General features: G+C 37.8%; 1 protein-coding gene across 3 annotated transcripts in view; it reads left to right on the plus strand.

Moving 5' to 3' along the window:
- The window catches only part of NUBPL (NUBP iron-sulfur cluster assembly factor, mitochondrial), an 86,798-nt gene that overhangs the window by 33,096 nt on the left and 33,022 nt on the right, over nt 1–20,680 (plus strand). For all 3 annotated transcript variants that reach the window (XM_074585113.1, XM_074585115.1, XM_074585116.1), the window contains one exon: nt 19,501–19,594. In XM_074585113.1, coding sequence (XP_074441214.1) covers nt 19,501–19,594 — 94 coding nt within the window. The remainder of the gene's footprint in view (nt 1–19,500; nt 19,595–20,680) is intronic.

Consider the following 20,680-nt stretch of genomic DNA (forward strand, 5'->3'; position numbering starts at 1 on the left):
CCATATTCTTGAGAAATATCTGCTTTACCTCTATAACTACATATAAATCACCTAAATTAGCTCCCTAATCTAGATTTATGGTATAATATAAGTGTAAGGAGCTTGTGTGCATTCAGACAAGCTGATAAAATATTAAGTTCTTAAAATAGTTAATTCAACCAGATAGAAAACACAGAGGTCCCAGACTTTTGCATTAAAAACGCTGTTGGTATTTTATAATGGTGTTTATTATTAGATGGTGGAGGGTGTTTTTTGTGTTTTAAGAGCATCAAGACTGTGCATTTGCTCTGTAAATAACTGGATGCTTGTTTGGTTAACATTAGTTAACATTATAGAATCATAACTCAGTTAAATATCTCTCTATTTCAAATGCCTTGAAATTATCTGAAGTTTTGTTGTGGCTGAGAAGCGACTTCTTCATTCACATAATTCGATGTTCTATAGGCCTGTTTACACTGCAAGGTGCTCTTTTTCTCTTGTCTGGGTTTTAACTCTTTCCATTTCCCTGCCACAGTTATCCTTATGTAAAAATTCTTTCACCTCTGTTAACAATTCCTTTGAGTCTTGCCTGCCTGTAGGTGAGAGAGTATTTTTGGTTTACTTGAGTTTTTTAAAAGACAGTTCTTTTCTCTGAAGATATTGTTAACACCCAGGTAAGGAAGTTTTGATAGTTCTCCAGTGTCATCTGTAGCGTTAGGCTTTTTCTATGCAGTTTTCACTTAACATACGCTTCAGGAGCTGCCTACTCTTTTGTATAGTCCCATTCAGCACTTGTTCCTTTACTCTGTGTGGTTTGACTCAGTGCTTATGGTACTTGGTTCAGATTAAACAAGCTACCCCAAAATGCATCATCTTGTTGTATTTGTTGTGCGAGTGGCTTCTGATTAACCTTTAGGCTAAGTACAGTAAGCTAATAAAGATACGAATTTTTTTGACAGTTACCTAAAGCCTGTACTTGAACAGTAATGTGTCTGAAAAGCTCTGCTCAAATAAGTGTCATGTAGACAACTAAGAACCTTAGAAATATGAAGATTATTTAAAAAAAAAAGAAAGGCAAGCAAAACTTGTTCCCTAGTTTAAACTGCGTTTGCAACAAGGATTTCAAATGGTCATCACCGCTGTCCCATACAGACTGGTATGGTAAGTTTCTAGCACCGTTCTCATTTCTGCCTGAAGACATCTTGACAGGTCAATGGCAAAGGAGCAATTAGAAGAGTGCAGGCACAATCCTGAACTGATCTGGGAGCAGCATGACGGCATTCTGTAGGTTTTGGAGTATAGTGTGGCAATTGTTCTGTCAAAAGGTTGGGGGAGAGGAAGTGGCACTGTGTTGGCTGCCAATTTAGTAGCTGCTATAGTCATAGCAGCAATACAAATGGATGGGGTTTCTTGTTTAGGCAGTAATTAGTAAAACTTTTTTAATACGAAGGATAGTAAATGTTGCTTTATCTGATCTTGTATTCTGTATGTTATTCTACATGTGTTATCAAGTTGAAATACCAGCAGAGAAGGAAAAAAAAATCAATATGCAGTGGAAAAGTCAGCTTTTATATTAAAAAAAAAATCAAATAAAAGAATGGGACTACAGGTAAAAAAAAAGTGCATATTTCAGCATGTCGTGTTCTCCTTGTATCTTTGTGTTGTGGTTTAACCCCAGCTGGTGGCTAGATCTACAGAGCTGCTTGCGCAGTTCTTCACCTTCCTCCAAAAGGGCAGGGAGAAGGAAAAAAGGAGAGGAAAAGGAAAAAAAAACTTGTGGGTTGAGATAAAGACAGTGTAATAGCAACAATAACAGAAAAGGAAAATAATAATAACAATAGCAATAATAATGATAATAATAATGAAAAAAGTCCCTCTTACCTCCTGGTGAATTGGCACTGTCCTGAGCAGGGATTGTGGATTCCTGCCCGCCCAACCCCATTGGTATACTGAGCATGACATCTATGGTATGGAGTATTCCATTGGCCGTTCCATGGTTCTGTCTAGGCTCCTTCTCAGCTTCTATGGGAAGCTGAAAAAAGTCCTTGAAAAATATAAACATCACCTGGCAACAACTAAAACAATATGCATTATTGCCATTCCTTTCATACGAAATCTGAAACACAGTAACCACTAGAAAGAACATCAACTGTGTCCCAGCTGAAACTGGACACTTTGTGGTATCAATAGATAAAGTTGTATCACTATTAGAAGCAAGTGTTGCCTACACAACATGGATTATAGATGTCAGCAATTCTGTTAAGTGCAGACGGTCCCCTTGGAACTAGCCCAGAAATCTGCTCTCTTTTCAAGGCAAGGATCTCTGGTTGATTAACATCCTTAACAGGATTTCTTGCCCTGATGTGACATTTTAGCCTATTTTTTTGCAGACTAGTCAGATCTTACATTGCAAGACTCTTGTATTTCTTCCTTATCATGCTCCTCTGGAGTAGCCAGAACATTTTGTGCATTGGCAGCATCCTTGGTATAGTATGGCTATAAAAGAGAGCCTCAGCACTGTTAAGTACATCGTGAGCTCTAAAGGTTCCTTAGACGTACCTGATAAGGATGAACATATTTTCCCAGAAAGACAATGAAGCTTTTCTTGGAGTGGCTCAATTCTAATGAGTCCCTAAAATACTCTTCTTATTGTCTAATTGTAAATCCTCCATCTCTTTCTTGCTGCTTCTTTTAGCAGTACTTTAGTGTGTCTGTTTTATAGAAAGTATGTATTTAAAGAAAAAATAAGCAAAGTTTGACTGGGCGGGATATAATTGGAAAGGAAAGAATACAGAGAAGTTAGCAGAAAGCAAATTATATAAAACTTCTAATGGAGAGCAGCTGCACATTAGCAAAAGGAAATGGGGCCTTGTGCTTTGAAGCATGGACAGGCATTATCCCCTGAAGATTGATGTTGAAAACCATAAATTCATCAGAATAGTGATAAAAATTATTTTTTTTAGCTCAACCCAAAGCTGAATAGTGCTGTAGTCTGAAGATCCAGTCTTGTCCTCTAAAAAGACTTTAACTCAGTTTATGTGGTTATTACAATTGTACATAATTTTGAAAGTTTGGCTAGAGGTGGAGTTTTTGTGTACTACTTTGCTTCTGAAGCTGTCTTCTACTAAGAGAACCGCTTTGAAACCAGCACTTGCCAGAGGTAATGGTGGTAATATTTATATAGTAGAGTGTGTATGTGTGAATATACATGTGTGTACTCAAGCCTTTTTTGTAGCATAATTCTGTGCTGCTTAGTTACTATACATAAGTAGTTGTAGAGTATCGTAAATTACTAGGAATAAGGAAGATGCAGACAGATGGATAAATTGTCTTTGAAATATTGAGCTGCCTGTGGGTTGTGAGGTTTGCCATTGACTGTTTTGCTGTGCATGTTCTGTGCAGCAAAATGTTCTTTATATGGTGTCTGTAGACATCAGTCTGATCTCATTTATCATGGGTGTTTATAACACACTGTGTTAAATCTCATAAATTTTTTAGCATATAAATTTTCACAGTTTTGCACTGTGTTGTTTGCCTGTGTGTATAAATAGATTTCTTACAAACAGAACAATGGAAAAACTAGAGGAAACCATTCCAAATTAGAAGGGGTGATGTATATTTGGTTTGGAAGCAGTACAGGACAAGAACATTGTCAGTAAGTTAGTTAGGTACTACATGCTGAGCTGTCGGCCTGATTGATTGGTTTACTAAGAGTTGCCCTTTGGCTTCTGTTTGTGTCCATATACTGTCTTTTGCCTTACATTTTTGGGACTATGGAAATTTCATTCTGTGTTTATACAGTTCAGCACTGTAGTGAGTTATCATTTCCTGAGAGGTGCATAGAAATACAAAGGCTAGTATTTACAATATCCAAGTAAATCTAAAATTTTTCTTTTGACACTTTTTCATATTTATGAAATAAATTTATTATACACTTTTTTCTATTCAGCACAATATATTTTGTGTTTCATGTTCCCGAAGTATTTGTGTGTGTCAGTGATATGTGTTAAGAATGCCTAAGATAATTGTAAATGTATCACTGGCATTCACCACAACTGATATTCATCAAAACCTAAATGTCTTTTGCAGGTATATGCAAAATTGCTTAACTTCTGATGGTATATGCTGCCTTGCATATATATTCTCCAGCAAAGAGCCATGAGGGTGATAAGGGGGATGAAGCATATAGTATGTGAAGAGACGCTGAGGGAACTGGGTTTTTTTTGGTTTTGAGAAGGTTGAAGGGAGAATAGAACTGCTGTCTTCAACTACCTAATGGATACGTACAGAGAAGATGAAGGTAGTTGCTTCCTGGGTATGCACAGTGATGGCACAAGAGGTAATGAATGCAAGTTGCACTAGATAATAAGAAATATGAGGGGTTGGAGGGGTTGTTTGTCTGTCCTTTCCTGTAAAAGCAATCCCACATCAGAACAGCTTGCTCAGAGAGACTCTAGAATCTCTTTTGGAAGATACTCAGAACTCAGTGGGGCAAGACTTTGAGTAACTTGAGTTGGTCCTGCTTTGAGCAGCAAGATGGACCAGGCAGATAACCTCCGGAGGTCCCTTCAAACCTGAGTTGTTCTGTGAATCTGGGATTAGTTCTAAAATTTGCATTCCACCACCTATTTGACTCTTGGTATATAACCCTATTAAAGCCTACAGCTCAAAAAGGAGAAAATGGTTCTGCCTTTCAGAGAGATCAGTGATTAGAGCACTCAGTCAAAACCTAAACTGAAATGCAGGTGTCTCTCTAACATGACTGCGCTAATCACTAAACTAGACAGTCATGCTAGCTCATCTCTGTTGCTCAAATGAATATACAATTAGGTCTTGCAATCAAATGAGCAAGTTTCAACATAATGATTGAGAGCATCCTTTCCTCAGTAAGCATTTCCAGTCATTTGGCCAGTCTCTGTAGACTTTAGAGGTACTGATCAGATCCCTGTAGGCAGAGACATAAAAGTCAAACCCAAATAAGCCTTATCTCTTGAATGAGCATCCTTTATATGAACTATGAAATGGAAAACCAGAGAAATATGTATCTTTTTTCCTATCATATCTCTTGTTTTGATAGAAGTACCTTGATCTAGGAGAGGTTTAAAAATAGGGATTCTAGGCTTGTGTGTGTTGCTCTCAGACATCTTAGAATTGAGTAACAATGCCTTATAGGAGGTTGTGCTGGAGACTTATGGCAATTTTTTGCTTTAGCTGTAGTAGTTTACTGCCTAGGATGCATACCTTTATGAAACTCAATCTAAGGCATCTGGCCCTCCTCCGTAGTGCATAGAACCATAGATTGAATTTTTTTATTTTTTTTAAATCTTGCTATCAATTTCAGCCTTGAGTATTTTACAGTCTAAATTGGACAAAGAAAAATTCAAAGATGGCAGCAAAAGATGTCTTAAAATGAGAAGTTACACACATAGAATAAATCTTTTATGTCCAAATTTTTTTAGAAGCAAAGTTGAAGAAAGGCTAGCAGGAATGAGTTCAGGAATGGATTCTGGAGATGTGGATTTAGAGGCTAGCATGTTTTTAAGTGTTTGCTAAATGGGAATGCTGGTGGTACTCATTTACATGAAAAATTTCAAAATACAGACTGCAGCAGACACCTGGTGCCACTCTTCCGTTCTTTTCCACTAATAAAGGAGTCTGTTCCTTCTTTCGAGCTGCTATAGGCTAGATGTAAAAAGGGGTGTGGGTATTGCTGTGCTGAACATTGCAATGCCTAAGAGGTAGGTGCCCTGCCTGCAGGAGCAGAAAGTCAAACTAAAGCCTCGGCTGCAGCCACTGCGTACCTGGGATGGTGGGAATACATCACTCGTCATTCTGATTCTGAGGGGTTACTTTCTCCTCCTGAATTTACCTTCATGCCTTTTGTCTTAGAAGAACAGGTGCAAGCCTTGGATTTTCAGGGTAGCAAAATCTTATCCTTCAGATCCGTGTCTTGAGCAAATTGGTATAAAGTTCCAGTTTTGCTGTGTTTCGTAACTTACATGGTAAATGTCGTTGGGGGCTGGCTCAAAGATGAAGTTATTAGTGTGGGCAAAAAACTGTGTCTCATCAGTATGAAATTAGTGAGTGAGTGTTTTGGTGGATGAGAGGAAGTAGTGAAAAGGGGATTTAGCAGAGAATGACACATATTGGGTCTGCAGGAAGACGACAATAACAAATTGATGGCTATGATTTTTTTTTTTTGCAGCTCTATTTTGAATGAATTGAAAGGGCCCCCAGAATAGTAATAGTGAGTCAATGATGAAAATTATTCTTATTGTAAATGTAAAGAGCAAATGAAGAAAAAGTACTGCAGTTGAAGCCAGAAGATTTTTTTTTTGAGTGTGGATTTTATTTTTAACACTTTTTGGTTTAGGAAGTGCACTTTATCAAGAGATTACCATTGAAGGCATTTAGCTTGCATTATGGCAGTAAATCTTCAAGATGTGAAAAAAGTGAGATGCTACAATGGGAAATTGTAGCAAAGGTGGTCAGAAACATGAATAGCTGTTAGTACTTTTTTTCAAACTTTTATCATCTTCTTGCCTTTTAATACACATTTAAGAGTCTGTGCACACTGTGTGTTTATTAATGGAGTAGATGTACCTGAAGTGTATATGCAAAATGCAGATTAATATTGTTTTCCTCTTTCTATATTTTCTATTTGAGCAGCATCTTCCATTTGAGAATTTTTGCTAATTTCAAAATTGACTTGTGCTTCACAGTATACATGTATTTATCCAGTCTGAAAGTAATTGAGGAATTGAGGCAGATAGTCTGTAGCAGTATATTTACAATTGACATTTCATAAAACTAAACAAAGCTGTGCTTACATTAGAAACTACAAAGATGTGTTTATACTTTGCAGTGCATAATTCTAAAATATAGTACTCTCACCAGGTGTCACTACAGTGAAAAATTTGCCAGCATTTCAGCAATTACAAAAATATTTCTTCTGTTTTTCTGTTTTGAGTTATCTTAGCCTGAGGTGGGCATTGAGATTGTTAGTTCAGGCTGAAGTCTGCTACTTTATAGTTTGGAAAAAAAAAAGAAAGTTGAGACATCACTGTTCTTTAGAACAGTAAGAGCAGTTGCATCTTTAGGGCGTTGGGATGCTTTTCTATTTTTATTTTTGTGATCCAAAGTGCAGAAATGAAAAGATTCAGACATTTCAGCCCTACACCGTAAGATCATTGATATTATGTATTTGTTCTATTTAGAAAGGTCAAGATCTGCTATTGAGATATTTTGAAAAAGGGAACAACACTCGGTAATAAATAGTGGCCAAACTTTGCAGTGCTAAGACTGTGCTTCGGTGTGCTGCTAAGACTGCTTCTACAGCTGGCAGACAGTAAACTATAACTCTGAATGCTTGTGATATTTTTTCTTAAATCTTTAATAAGCTTTCATTTAAAGCAAGGAACGTCAATTGGCATGCCTCATTTTATCACTGAAATTAAGGGAACTGCTTCAAGGGCAAGATAAGCCGATGACCCGCTCATACCTTACAAAAGACTTTGTTTTAAAAGGTGCTTATGAAGGTTTTTTGTTACATCTGTTTTGCTAAGACTAAAGGATGAATAAACTAAGTTCTTCTCATCTAGAGCCCACTGAAATGAGTGGAAGTCTTGACACTAATTTCTACACCATGCTTTAGTTGTGACGTTGATGTTTAGAAAAGCCTCTTACAGGAATTTGTAAAATCATCACTAATTTGCTCAAATGCTGCTAATCACCTTGAAAGGTCCTGTCTGTCTGGAGGGAGCTGCCTTAACCAGTCCCAATCACTGTGTACATATTTAAGGGAAATTTCTGTACTTCCTGGAGATTAGAACCTAAACATAGATTCAGGGACATACTGCAGCCGAAAGCACGGGAGGTTCCATCTTTCCATCCCTCTGCCCCCCCAGGTTAACTCCCTACGGTGTTAAGAGTATTCCTACCATCACCCAAGTGCAATATATCCCTCTAACTCGAATGCTCCTGTATGTTTTGGGACGGTATGATTGAACACATACGGGCTTGATTCTTTTTGTTTCTGGCTGAAGCTACAAAACCTGTTCTGTTGCCTTTCTTGTCTTAATGAAGGAAGCAGGATCTATACGGATCCCTGTAGCTTTATTGGCTTGCGTTAACAGCTAATATGAAAAGGGATTATGGTCTTTTAAAGGAATTGACAATCATAGAAAGAAGTGTTAGGAAAGTCAGAAGAAAACAAAAACGTTAGCCAACAACTTACTGCTAACTGGAACCATTTGCAGTAAATGTATTTTAACTGTCTTTGAGGATTAAAATAAAAAAAAAAAGCCAAAAAAAAAAAAAGCCTAACGACATAGCAAGAATGTATTTACAGCAAACATTTCTTGGCCTGGTTCCACAGCTCTCATGGAAGCTGACTGTGCAGCTACTGCTGCGGTGGGAACAGGCTACGAGAGTATTTTCTTTGCTCTGCTTCCAGTACTCTCATCTCTGGCACAGATTACACAGGTATGCGTGTGGCTGCCCTCCTTTGCATAAAACAAACCAAACACAAAACATGCAGCTCTTTTGCTGGGTTTGTTGACTGGACAGGAGGAAATGGCAGAGAGCTCATGGTGTCTCAAAATGGCTGTGCTGGGGCTAGAATGGAATTATTTTTTTTGTGTGGCTTTTTTCATTGTTGTTTTTCTTTTTTTTTTTTTTTTTTGTTTTTGTGTCCCCCTTGAGCTTTTAAAGGAAAATGTTTTGAGGTTTAAGGTTTCTCTGCAACAAAGTTCAGAACTTTGTGCTTAAATGCCATCCAGCTTTGTTCTTGGGAGGAGGTGGCTATTTAAGCGTGTTCTTAAGTGTTTGCTAAACAGGAATACCAGTGGTAGAGGAATTAGGGAAAGAGAAGGCACTATTGGTTTTCTTTTCTAAATGGAGCTTCCGTTGTTTATGTGAGACTTTTCAAAAAATAGTAGACATCTAATGCCACTCTTCTACTTTATCTCCAATATTATTCTCCACTAGTAAAGGAGTCTGTTATTTCCCTCTAGCTGCTGTAGGCTAGATGCAAAAAGGGATGTGGATATTGCTGTGCCAAATGGGTAGGTGCCCTGCCTGCCAGAGTGGAAAGTTAAACCAAAGCCTGGGCTGGAGCCACTGAATACCTGGGATGGTGGGAGTACACCCCTTGTCATTCCCAGTCGTACTGAGAGGTTACTTTGCCCTCCTTGGATGTACCTTCTGACTCTTTGGCAGTGCCTTAGCAGAATAGGTGCAGTATCTCAGAGTGCTGAGGTTTAGAGCTTGGTGTGGAATAAATGGAAATGAACGGTGTACGTCAAAGTTGGTAGGTTCACTGGCTGGGAATAAACAATACTGACGATGTTGAGAAGAGGGCTGTTAGGAAAGGCCTGTGGGATATGTCTCACTTACTGTCTCTGTCCTGGATTTTGGCACCTAATTGTAGCCTGTATCGGACAGCTCTGCAAAGCTCAGATTTAGAGCCAAAATCGAGTATCTTCTGTGAGGTGCCAAGACCTTTCTTTCAGTTTAACTTGACAGGCTTATTTTCTGTTCATAATAACAGCCTGGGAAGTTTCCATAACCATTCATCCAGGACATGGGAGCTTTACTTTCTCAGTTTAGCATTTAAGCTTTTATTTCCCACTTCCCAGGAGAGTGCCCTGAAATCACATACAGCAGTCAAAACCTTCTGCTCTACAGCCAAATCTGCAAGATTCCTGGGGCCAGGACTAGACGTGAGAAGGGGGAGCGTGACCAGTGCTGTTCAGGAAACTGAGTTAATCCAAGGTTCCAGTTTTTCCGGGTTAATACCTCAGCTACTGGCCTTATATAGGATTCTGGTTGCTTCTATGGCTTTTGTATTCTTGGTTGTGCAGTGACCCAGGTAAATGCCACCTGCCTAAGAAATTGAAACTCACATCTTCCAATTCATGGATAGGTTCTTTCATATGTCTAATTATGATATTAAACAGCCGCAATTAAAACAGCAGAACCATAGGTGTTGTTTTTTATGTCGTTTTCTGGGGTTTTTGGTGTTTGTTTGTTTGGTTTTTTTTTTAGTGGCCTCAGCTCAGCTTTGTGCTGGATTTGGTGTTATCACTGGCAGGCGCATTTAGAGCGTGCCTTCTAGATGCGGCCTGTAAGACTTGCTCCTTTCTCAGAGATGTGTGTGTAATTAATGGATCCCAAATGGGCTCCTGGTTGAAACTTGGTGCTCAATGAAGATTTTGGTATTTCCCTTCCTGAGTGGTGAAGATTTTTAGGAGAATTTTTAGGGTTGCTTCTGAATTCGTAGGTGCAGCTCATCAAAAATGCTTTTTTAGGCTTTTTTTTTTTTTCTTAATTTTTCAGCATTTCTTTTTCATCCTTTTGATCAAAACAGAAGTGGAACCTCCCCCCCGCCTTTTGATACATTGTTTAGCATTACACAATAATACTACTTATTAAATAAACTATGAATATAACCATATAAGCAGCTTTTAAAAATTAGTATTTGTTAAACTGATTGCACTTGGTTGTTTTTCTTTTTTTAATAATCCAACTTGCATTCTCACTGTTAGAAGCTGAAAGACTGATCTTTCACTCACACCATCCTCCCATATCTCTTTTGCTCCCAGAAAATAACTCCAAGAATAGCAGCAGGTTTTGTACCAGTATTCTTTGTAGAAAGTGATTATTTTTCACATACCAAGTGATTGACACAAATGTAAAGTAATTGTGCTTAAGGTACCAGAGATTAGTGTCTGTTTCTTTTTTTCCCCTCCCTAACAAAGAAAAACCCCACTTTTCTGTACTATGTATGAAGCTGCGATAGATGTTTTTCCTCTTACAGTGTTTTGTTCCATCAACAGTATCTTTTAAGAGGAGTATGTTCCCCCAGCAGAATGATGCCTTTGGAATACAGCTCTTTTATTATGCAACTGAAGTGGGTGCCCATTTTGAATACTTTTTCTGCTAGATGTAAACAGGTTTTTTTCTGTATAAAACCCATGAAGTAAGAATTGGAGCTAAACAGAATTTTAGGAAGCAAATGAAAATATGACGACTGTCCCTTGCTTGGCAATAGTCAGTGAATGTCCCTGAAATTCGTGGTATCAGCAGCTTCAGCAAATTATTTTAATTAGATTTAGAATACAAGTAATGCTTTTACTTTATTGTTGCAGATTCATAACTGAAGGCACTGGTGAATGCAAATGCATGGTTCTGTAGGCACAGCAATTATTTTGGCAATCTATATGTGATGCTTTCACAGATTATCTGTTGTGTAATTCATAGTAAATGCTCTTGCTACTCTAGGAGTAAGACCTTCAGCACATCTTTAAATGGCGGGAATGTTATGTGCACAATTTTTAAATTGTATTTATTTTAATTTTTACATCTTTTCTGTGTCTTTAATGCGCTTTCTGTATTCCACTCTTCGTAAGGACAACCTATATGCAGTTCTTGCTCCTTTCTGACCTAAAGACAGTTCTTTTAACAGAGAACATGTGCCAACATCACAGTCACAATACCATGGTCAGGAATCCCAGCAAGTCAGTGATCTGCTCTGCTTGCTCTTGCACGTGTTCTCACTTACACTGTTTTTTCACATTCTCTCATCCTCTTGAATCTTTCTGTGGGATCGAAAAGTTCTGTATTTTGTGCAGCCTTGTTGTGACTTCTTATTGGGTGTATTGATTGTTGTGCTTCGCAGTAACTCTAGCTGACTCTGCAATGCCAGTTTCGTTAGCCAGCATAGACTACTTTGTATTCAGTGACTGGGGAGGATATGCTTGTGAATTTTAAGTACAGAAAGTTTGGAGGATGGAGTTTTGTCCATATTTGTAAAAAACAGGCTATTTAAAAAAAAAAAAATATCCAAAACGTTTCATTATTGAAAAATTAATGTTTCACCTCAAGGCACTTACCATGAGATCTAATAACATCTCACCAGACAAAAAACAAGTCCCATATTGAGATTTAGTGTCTTTTGGCCACAGTTCAGTGGTCTACATCTAATTGATTCTATTCCAGTTTTTGTATTGCACAGTTTATGGTGATATCGGAGAGGTTTTTTTCAGCAGCATTTTAAGTGTCTCGAATAACATTTATCATGTTATTTTCTTCTGTAATCCTTTTTCTGAAAGCCTTAAACTACTGTCCTCTGTAGAAGTTCCATCTTCTATACAAAAGAGCGTTATACATTGTACTTAAGAAACAGAATTCTCTGACCTTTTTAATCTAATGATTTTTAGTCTAAGCACTAATTTAAAATCAATGTCTCAATGATGCACATGAAATGATGTCTATATTAGTGTGTTGATACGCCAATAAGGAATTCATTAGTTTTCTCATTGTACCAGAATATGAACTGAAGTTTAAAGAAGTTAAATGATTTGTGAAGAGAATTAGGGACATCGCTTTCCGTTGCATAGCTTAAGCATTCAGTCTTAAACTATGTGTCAGCTTTAAACATCATTACAGAAATATTGGCTAAAATACCTATGGGGTGGGCTTAATAAGCTTCTCTCTTTTGCTGTTTGTTGCCAACACTTGTAATATTTCCTTCTATTGTTATCGTAGGGAAAATCTGAATCAGCCAGCATATTATAAATTATATGAGCTTAAACTGAGTCCTGGTAATACTGCTTCAAAAATGTGTTGTTGACTTTGGATTTGATCGCTAAACAATGCTGATGCTTTTGTGTATTAGTAGGGAGAACTCAAAGAGAATTTACGGTTTAGACGACGTGTTTAATGTAGCTGCATGAACCTGGTGTTTAGTTTAATTAGATGGTGTGATGCTAGCCCACTTTCTTCTGATTTCTTTACATTTATATTATTATATTACTTTAGTTTTGTGCTTAATTTTGTTACTAATAGGCAGAAGAATAGAAACTTACCCAGTTCCATATCTCTTTTCCAGTCATCATTATTCAGCAGCTGAACAACACACAGTTCTGTATCATAGAACAGGAAAAAAAAGATGTTGTATTTCTGAAGAAAAGCTTCTGCAAATTATGTAGTGCAGACTGCTTGTTGGTCAAGGGTAGAGAGCAGCAGATCAACGATCAATCTCAAGACTGACTATGTAATAAAAGTTTGCTTCTCAAAGTGTCGTCTTTTAGAGAACAAGTGCTTTGAGCCCCTGGGAAATGGGAATCTCGGCGCATGTGTGCTCATCACTAGTAACAACTTGAACCTAGTGGAAGAGCCTTTTGTAGGCAGTTGTGCTGATACAGTCTCCTGTCGTCGTCCTGGGCATGCACAGAAGTATTCCTTTTCAGTCGTCCCCAGAGACTGTCCCCGTACTCTTGTGTCCGTTCCAGGCTGCCCCACAGCTGTGTGCCATCTTCCCTTCAGGCTGACGCAGCATTGACATGGGCTTTCTCAAATTGAGTGGGACCCCGGTGTGGAGTGCCTTCCCTCAGTCTCCTGGAGTGCCCGGTAGAGAGTAACCTCTTTGTTGTCATGCTCTGGGAGCTGTTTAGGTTTGTAGGTTATAGCGGTGAAAGTGGCAGAAACTTCGGGCTGCTGCATTTGCCTTCAGTTCTTACCAGTATTAAAAGCCATCAGGGAGGAGGCGGCGGCCAGTTTCTCTTTTGGTGGTTGAATGGAACAGGACTTTGTCTTAATTCCTAGGCACTTATTTCTAAAAGTTACTCTTAGTCTATACTGCGAAAGAATAGGCAAATTTCCTTCTCTTTATGGAAGTCCTTGGAGGAAACTGTTCCTACGCTTCACCTCAATTTCTCTCTGAACTTGGCAGAACAGGCTGCTCAGAAATACTTTAGAGGGAATTTGAACCATTGCAGCGCATCTGTTTTTCATGATGTTAGATTGCAAGCCTTCGAGATTGGTTAAGCGTAAGAGGACAAGTCAAAGGGGCAGTTGTCTTTGTTCAGAAAGTGTACTGAGTTGTCTTAAGCACTATGGAATATCTTGCTATGGTATAAATAGTTATTTCAGTTATTTCACTGGCAGAGAGGAAGTTTCTGTAGGAACTAAAACTCTTCCTGTTTACATCTGGGGAATGTCTCCTTTCTTTATCAAATGTTTGTCATAATAAATATTTTTTTTTTTTAATTAAAATGCCATGTTTTATTATACTATTCCTAAATTATCTGGTTTTTTTACATCATGAAACTACTTATTTGTTCCCAATGTCTGTATATGTTTAAGCAAAACCTTTAAGTAATTTTTCAAGAAAATCTTTTTAAATATTTCTTTTATCTTGCAGTAACAGAGGTAAATATATGTGAACAGTTATATACATATTCTGTTAAGAACAGAATTTCTTACCTTTAGTTTTTCAGCTGTTTGCCTGTATTAAATCGTCTATATATACAACAAAGTAGTTAGGAAGAGGGGGGATCAGGCAGGAACAGACCCTAAGCTGCCTGCAATCTCGCTGTTAGTACTTTTCTGATACTGGTGTTCAGAGCTTGGCTGGTTGCTGCCAAGTCTGCACCTGCAGTGCTGCTTGATTGAAACTCTGCATGTATTCCTCTTAATAAGAACAAATAAATAATATCTTCTGTTATTTACCAAACACCAAGATTACTTAAAAGCCGCAAGTAGCAATCCCTCTTCTGTGCTAATATTTTGTCATTTCTGCCACACGCACAGAGGATGCTCAGGCTTCATTCCTCTATATCTCTATGCTCTACCTCGGGTTTAACTTGCTATTTGGACCCTTCCTCAAAATGCATATCTGGTATTTTGATTATGAATCGCCACGTAAACAGAGTGATTGATTAAAGTCATTTACATAGAAGCATTCGTGGTGTTTCTGAGCAAGGGAGAATACGCAGAAGCACATGGCACTTAATTACATTGCTTAACAATAAATGTCAAGTTAAACCTTTTTAAAAAAAGATGAATGCTATACTTAAGGAAAGTGCAATTACATTTCTATGGTTTGAAATGTTTTACACACTGTATATATTAGAGGGGCAAAGGTATTAACACCCCTGTACATGTAAAGGTGCTGACAGATTTCAGATGCTACAAGGCAGGCTTTTGTAACCCTGTCCGCTTATTGCTTGCAAAGGGAACTCGTTTACTGTAATGTGCTGTTAATATGAGCTCATTTACTTGTATGCAGCTCCATTTGCATACAGACACACTTCTCAGAACTGATTGAGAACATGAGGACTAGTGGTCCTGATTTGGTAAACTGTTGCATATAAACAGGATTTGCATTCAAATTAGTGTTTTATATCACAGCCTGATTATACACCCCATTTTAATAATGTTGAATGAATGGCAATAGTAGATTTCAGAAAGCCACTCCTCTGATTATATGTTCCAATTCTAAATTTAATTAAAAATGTCTCTCCTCCCTTTTTTTCTCCTTTGCTGAAGTTTAGTAACAGACCTGGAATATCTTCTGCCATTAAATAGTGTGTACACTTCTATAACAAATCATTATACCTTCTAAATTACGTTCAATAATTTGTTTAATAAAGACTGTCATACTGCTTGTGGGAGGATAATGGAGGAGCAGCTGAACTCCAGTGTTCATCATCTACTTCTGCAGAAGAGAATAAAAGGAAGTCTACAGAGAGAAATGGGATGAGGTGCAGAGTTCCCCAGCCTAAGCCCGAGCAAGTCCGTATGCCTAGAAGACACTGTTCACTTCTAGGCAAAACCACTAGTTCAGTTCTTTTCAGCAATTATAGGTATGTCATTGCGGTGCAGCTCTCCATTCTCACCCTGAATTACAAATTAAAAGGAAGAGAATAAAATTGTGACAGTAACTATTTGGCTACATCCAAAATGAAACCTAAGGTTAGTTTTAATGAGGAGCGGTTTTCCAATCTGGTTTGCCATCTGACTTCCACCAGTTCAGCGCCACAGCAGTGGCATAACTCGGAGAGGTGTGTGGTGGGTAGTTCTCACATATATTCAACACTTGGCGCGCCTAGACATCTTCCCTTTTGCCTTTCTGCACTGGTGTGACAACAGCCTGTTTTCTGTCCTACTCCGCACAGCAGCAATACATCCCCTCCACTGCTGCTCGGATAGTGTGGCTTCCCCATTTTTCTGTGCTCAGATTTGAGTATTATAATGGAGTACAATTCATTTGATAAAGACAGCTCATGTCTTTTTTTCAATCCATGAATTTGAAGAAAGTACATGAAATAAGATGGTTTCAGTGCCATAAATTAAGTAAAGCGTTATAATTTAATTGCACTATGTGTTAACAGAGTATTTTTCCTGTTGCCTAGCAATGAGATTTACCATGAGATTCACCATGTGCTTAAGATTCCATTATTAACTTCTATTTTCAGAGGTTTATAACTTCAATAAAAATCATTACTCATAGGACAATCTAGAAAGTGCACATTGAAAGTTCTTTTTGTTGTTATGGGGTCACTTACTGAGGAAGCTTGAGACAGAAAGCTCTGGTGCCATCTGATTTCTGTACCCTTTCTCCTATTCTACTATACATCATAAATGTTGAAAGTTCAGTTCTCAAGCAACAATTGTTTTGCGTGTTTTTGAAGCAGTAAGCTATTTATAAGAGTGTTCTTTTACTTTAAAGGTTCTGCGTGGAGATGCTTTTACCAAGGCAGCTACTCTGCATAGAAAAGTAGCAACTGCTTTGTGCTTCCCCACAAAACTGAATGCTTAGGAACGGGCTTGAGCACTGGCCTTTGAGGTCTTCTCCCTTTGTGTTCCACGTAGCAGTAGAATAGGTCTAGATGTTTTCTTTGGGGAACTGTAATGCTTGTTAGGTAGGAGGATCACATGGAGCTTGATGAAGGAGACTAGTGCTTGAAGATGTTGGAGGAGCAGAAGCTCTGGTAAGAGTGAAAAGAAACGCTGTAGGACAGGCCCAGAAAGTCACCTCATTCCACAAGAGGAGCTAGCTTAAAGTTAGGGCCAGCAAGTACGTGCAAAACCAGACAGCTTTTAGCTAATGGGGAAAAAAACAGTGCCTTTTTTTTTTTTTTTTTTTTTATTCCAGCTACCTCTGATAAGGATGGGGTTTGGATTGTCTTGCACTACTCCATGAGGCAATGCTGTCCGTAAAAGGACTTGAAGATGAGCTTGTGGAGAAAAGGGCTGAAAACTACTCAAGTTTTTTCAAGAACCAAGTGTTTTTGGCAGAGAGTGACTGAAAAATGTGTCAGAATAATAGTAGTGCTATGCCACTCATAGATGTGTTTCAGGACTGCATCTTGCTGCAAGGCAGAAAGCAAAAAACCAGTTTATTCATAGTTTCCGTAGAAGTATTTAAGCAAGGAAAATATGATTACTGGACTTGTAAATTTGGACTTAACAAAAGATGCCAGAATCAGCCTTTATGAAGATATGGGGGAAAAAACGTACTTTGAATTAATCCTTTTTAAAAAGTAAAACCCTCTACATCTTAGCGTTTCAAAATGGTTGTGATTATTATGAAAGATTTGGTTTTGCATGTTGAGATTTATACACATAACTATTTATGGGGGATATGTGTGTTTAGTTGCAAATCTTTACAGAACTTGACTTTACTTATGTTGTAAACTACTACTACTTTTTAACATCTATATAATTCCAATTTTTCACCTTTATAATGGTTATTTCCTAATTAAGAAACAGGAATTTAAAAATCATGCTTTCAAGAGAGCAAAGTAATCTTCACTGGAAAAGGAGACATTCCTCAGTACTGGCGTTTATCTTGCTTTATTACTGAGCAAGATTAGTTAAGAAAAATAAAGTAAGAAACAGATATTTTTATTTTTTTTTTTTTAGAAAAACTGGCTTCTCTACCCCATGCTTATGGTTCAGTACATACATTTTTGCACACACATGTAATTTTTCTTTGGGGTTATATAGTCTCAGTGTGATTATGAATGCTAATTACTTTTAGAAATCTGCTAGATATATGTTGGTTTTGTTGACAAAATATAGATATTATAAAATAATACAGATATTATAGATAATATAGATCAATGTTAAATGTGAAAAAGTGCAATATTTGCTGTGGTTAACATAAGTAGCATTTCCTGTTTAGCTAGACCATCCTAGGTATCATTTAGTGCTCCTGAAGCCTTTGGATAGAAAATGAGGAAAGGAAGGTGTGCCTAAGAGTCCCTAATTTAGAAGTCTAAAGTTAGAATTAACCTTCTCCACCCCCCTTTTCCCATAAGTGCTCTGAAATCCTCCATCTTCATCAATCTGCCTTGAAAAACTCCATTTCTCAGTGGAGTGCTGTGTTGGGTTAGTGGTCTGGATTTCACACCCCTTGTGCTTCCCCAGAAGATCATCATCCATACAAGAACTGAATGAAAATTCAGAGCGATCCCCTGACAGTGTCTGACGCTCCAGGACAATAACTGGGGGACTGGCAAAATGTCAGTTGTTTTTGCTGTTAAAATGACCCCGAGGGAATGTGTAAAATAAAAGAGAAAGTAAAATCCTTCTCTTGTTTGGCATTTTCCAGTATTAAAGCAGCTCATAGACTTTTGTATCTGTTGTATGAATCAGAAACATACCATATAATTGCATTATCTCTGTGTGGAGAGAAAAATGAGGGGGAGATATCTGTGGGTCTTTATTTTTAATGTGGTTACGAATTCTAAAGCTTCTGTACTGCAGAGACAAAAGACCTTGTATCATTACTGCTGGCTAGTAAAAGTGCACTGGTACTAACGCGCACCACGTCAGAGTTGAATGAAGGATTTCCCAAAGCTTAGTTAAACTGCTGGGAAATGTTTAGGCAAAGTGTAGACCTAGGACCATTTCTGTTCTCACGAAGAGAACATTTCTTGCAGCACACAGTGCTCAAGAGAGAGTTATTTGGCTCTCCTGGACATCTGTCCTGGTAAAGAATAAATAATCACAGCATTCTCATGTTTGAGCCTGATATCTTCAATGGTTGCTCTCATTTGATGCTCAGCAACCAGTAAATTTTTTTATTGTGTGATGTCTCATGTGCATTTTAAGTTTGTGTAATTATACCTGGTGATTTTGATTTAACAAATCTGTTGGGTTTTGTTGTTTTGTTTTTTTTTTTTTTTCCCCTCCCAACACATTTTTTTTTCCTAGAAAAAATTCAGCACCAATAGCTCTAACTTTGCAACAACAAATCGGAAAAAAAATTACTAAAGCTTTATATGTAGTTTCAACGAAGTGATAAGAGGGAAGCAAACTTGGTTTTAAATGAGTGGAAACAGCTCCTAAGCTGTGTTTGTTCCACCAAACCCAGAATTTTAGCGTTAATTTTACCTAACATTTGCTTCTATCCTGTGATTAAGCACCTGTAAAGTGAAAGTCTTACATTAAGTCTTTTTTGGGGAAAGAATTCAATAAGGATTATGCTCATAACTTAATAATAAAGTTGCACTCATAGTTCTTAGCAAAGATTACATCTCTTAGAAAAATGATGTCTTGATCCTGTACTGAAAGTGTGACTAAAAGGGCATCTCAGTATCATTCTTTTGAGGTGTCCTTGGTTCACTTGTTTTACAATATAGGAAACAAGGACTGCAATAAAACATGAAGTGCCTTGAATAAAAAGACATCAAACCTCCAACATACGTTTTTATTGTCATCTTCTAGGTTGACTGGGGTCAACTGGACTATTTAGTAATTGACATGCCACCTGGGACTGGAGATGTACAGCTGTCAGTCTCACAGAATATTCCAGTTACAGGTACGTGTTATGCTTGACTGTTGCAGAGATTTGAAGTTTGCTAAATCTGATTGCTTTAGAAAAATCTTATTTTAAAATGCCAGTCAGAAATTCTTTTAATTGTCTTTCTAACACACCAAGAAACTGTTCTGTCAGTGGTGTGGTGATGAAAAACAGTGATTTTTAACATGTTAGCATTGTAATTGTGTTACTTTCTTCTAAGCTAAGTTTCGAAAAGATTGAGAAGTCAAGTACAGCACTCTGGAAGGAAAGGCAGTCATGCCAAAAACTGGTAAGGTTAGTAGTAGAAAGTATTTTCTTTGTCTGTACCTACTGCATAGTAAAGCTAATACAATAAAATAGTTTGTCTTCATGATTGCCTTTTAATTAGAAGCTGACAACGCTGTTAAAGCACAACATTTATTCAGATAAACTATGCAGCACTGTAATGCACAGATGCATTCTTTTTCCTCTCATGTTATGAATTTGACTTTTTGTAGGGGTTTTAAACTTTGACAAACCAATCTTGAGATACCCGGGCTGCCCTCTAATCTCATAGGTTTCAGCGGGAGTTAGAAATACTGCTTCTGAAAGGACGCTGAGCATCTCACGAGATCTGATAGACTGGAGTGGGTTTTTACCTGTCTGACATACTTCAACAGCAAGCGTAATCAATATTAGGAACTCAGTGGTAAAAGAGACAAAGCAATCCTTATAGTTCCAGGAATAATTTTATAATTGCCGTGGCTCTTCATCAGGTTGTTACTGCAGCACTGGAGTGTGTTACCCAAAGATCCTGTGGGATCTCCATCCTTGGCAGTTGTCTAGATTGAACTAGACAAAGCCCTACCTAGTGTTGCCAACAGATGACCTCCAGAGACCTTTTCCAACCAGAAATTCTGTGATTCTGAGTTATTAAGTAATCAGTGGGACTGCTTGCTCCATATCAGATAAATGTGTTGATACAAACACAAAATGGTAGTGTCTTTTAATGCTGTCTTTCTCTTCGGAGAGCAGACTGGGTCACGTGCACAGGCAAGCCCTGGTTCCCTCCGACGCTCCTTTCGCTCTGCACTTTGTAGTAACACACTGAAGTGAAGGCACTGA

This window comes from Larus michahellis, chromosome 4 (assembly GCF_964199755.1).
Source record: "Larus michahellis chromosome 4, bLarMic1.1, whole genome shotgun sequence".
Classification (NCBI taxonomy): domain Eukaryota; kingdom Metazoa; phylum Chordata; class Aves; order Charadriiformes; family Laridae; genus Larus; species Larus michahellis.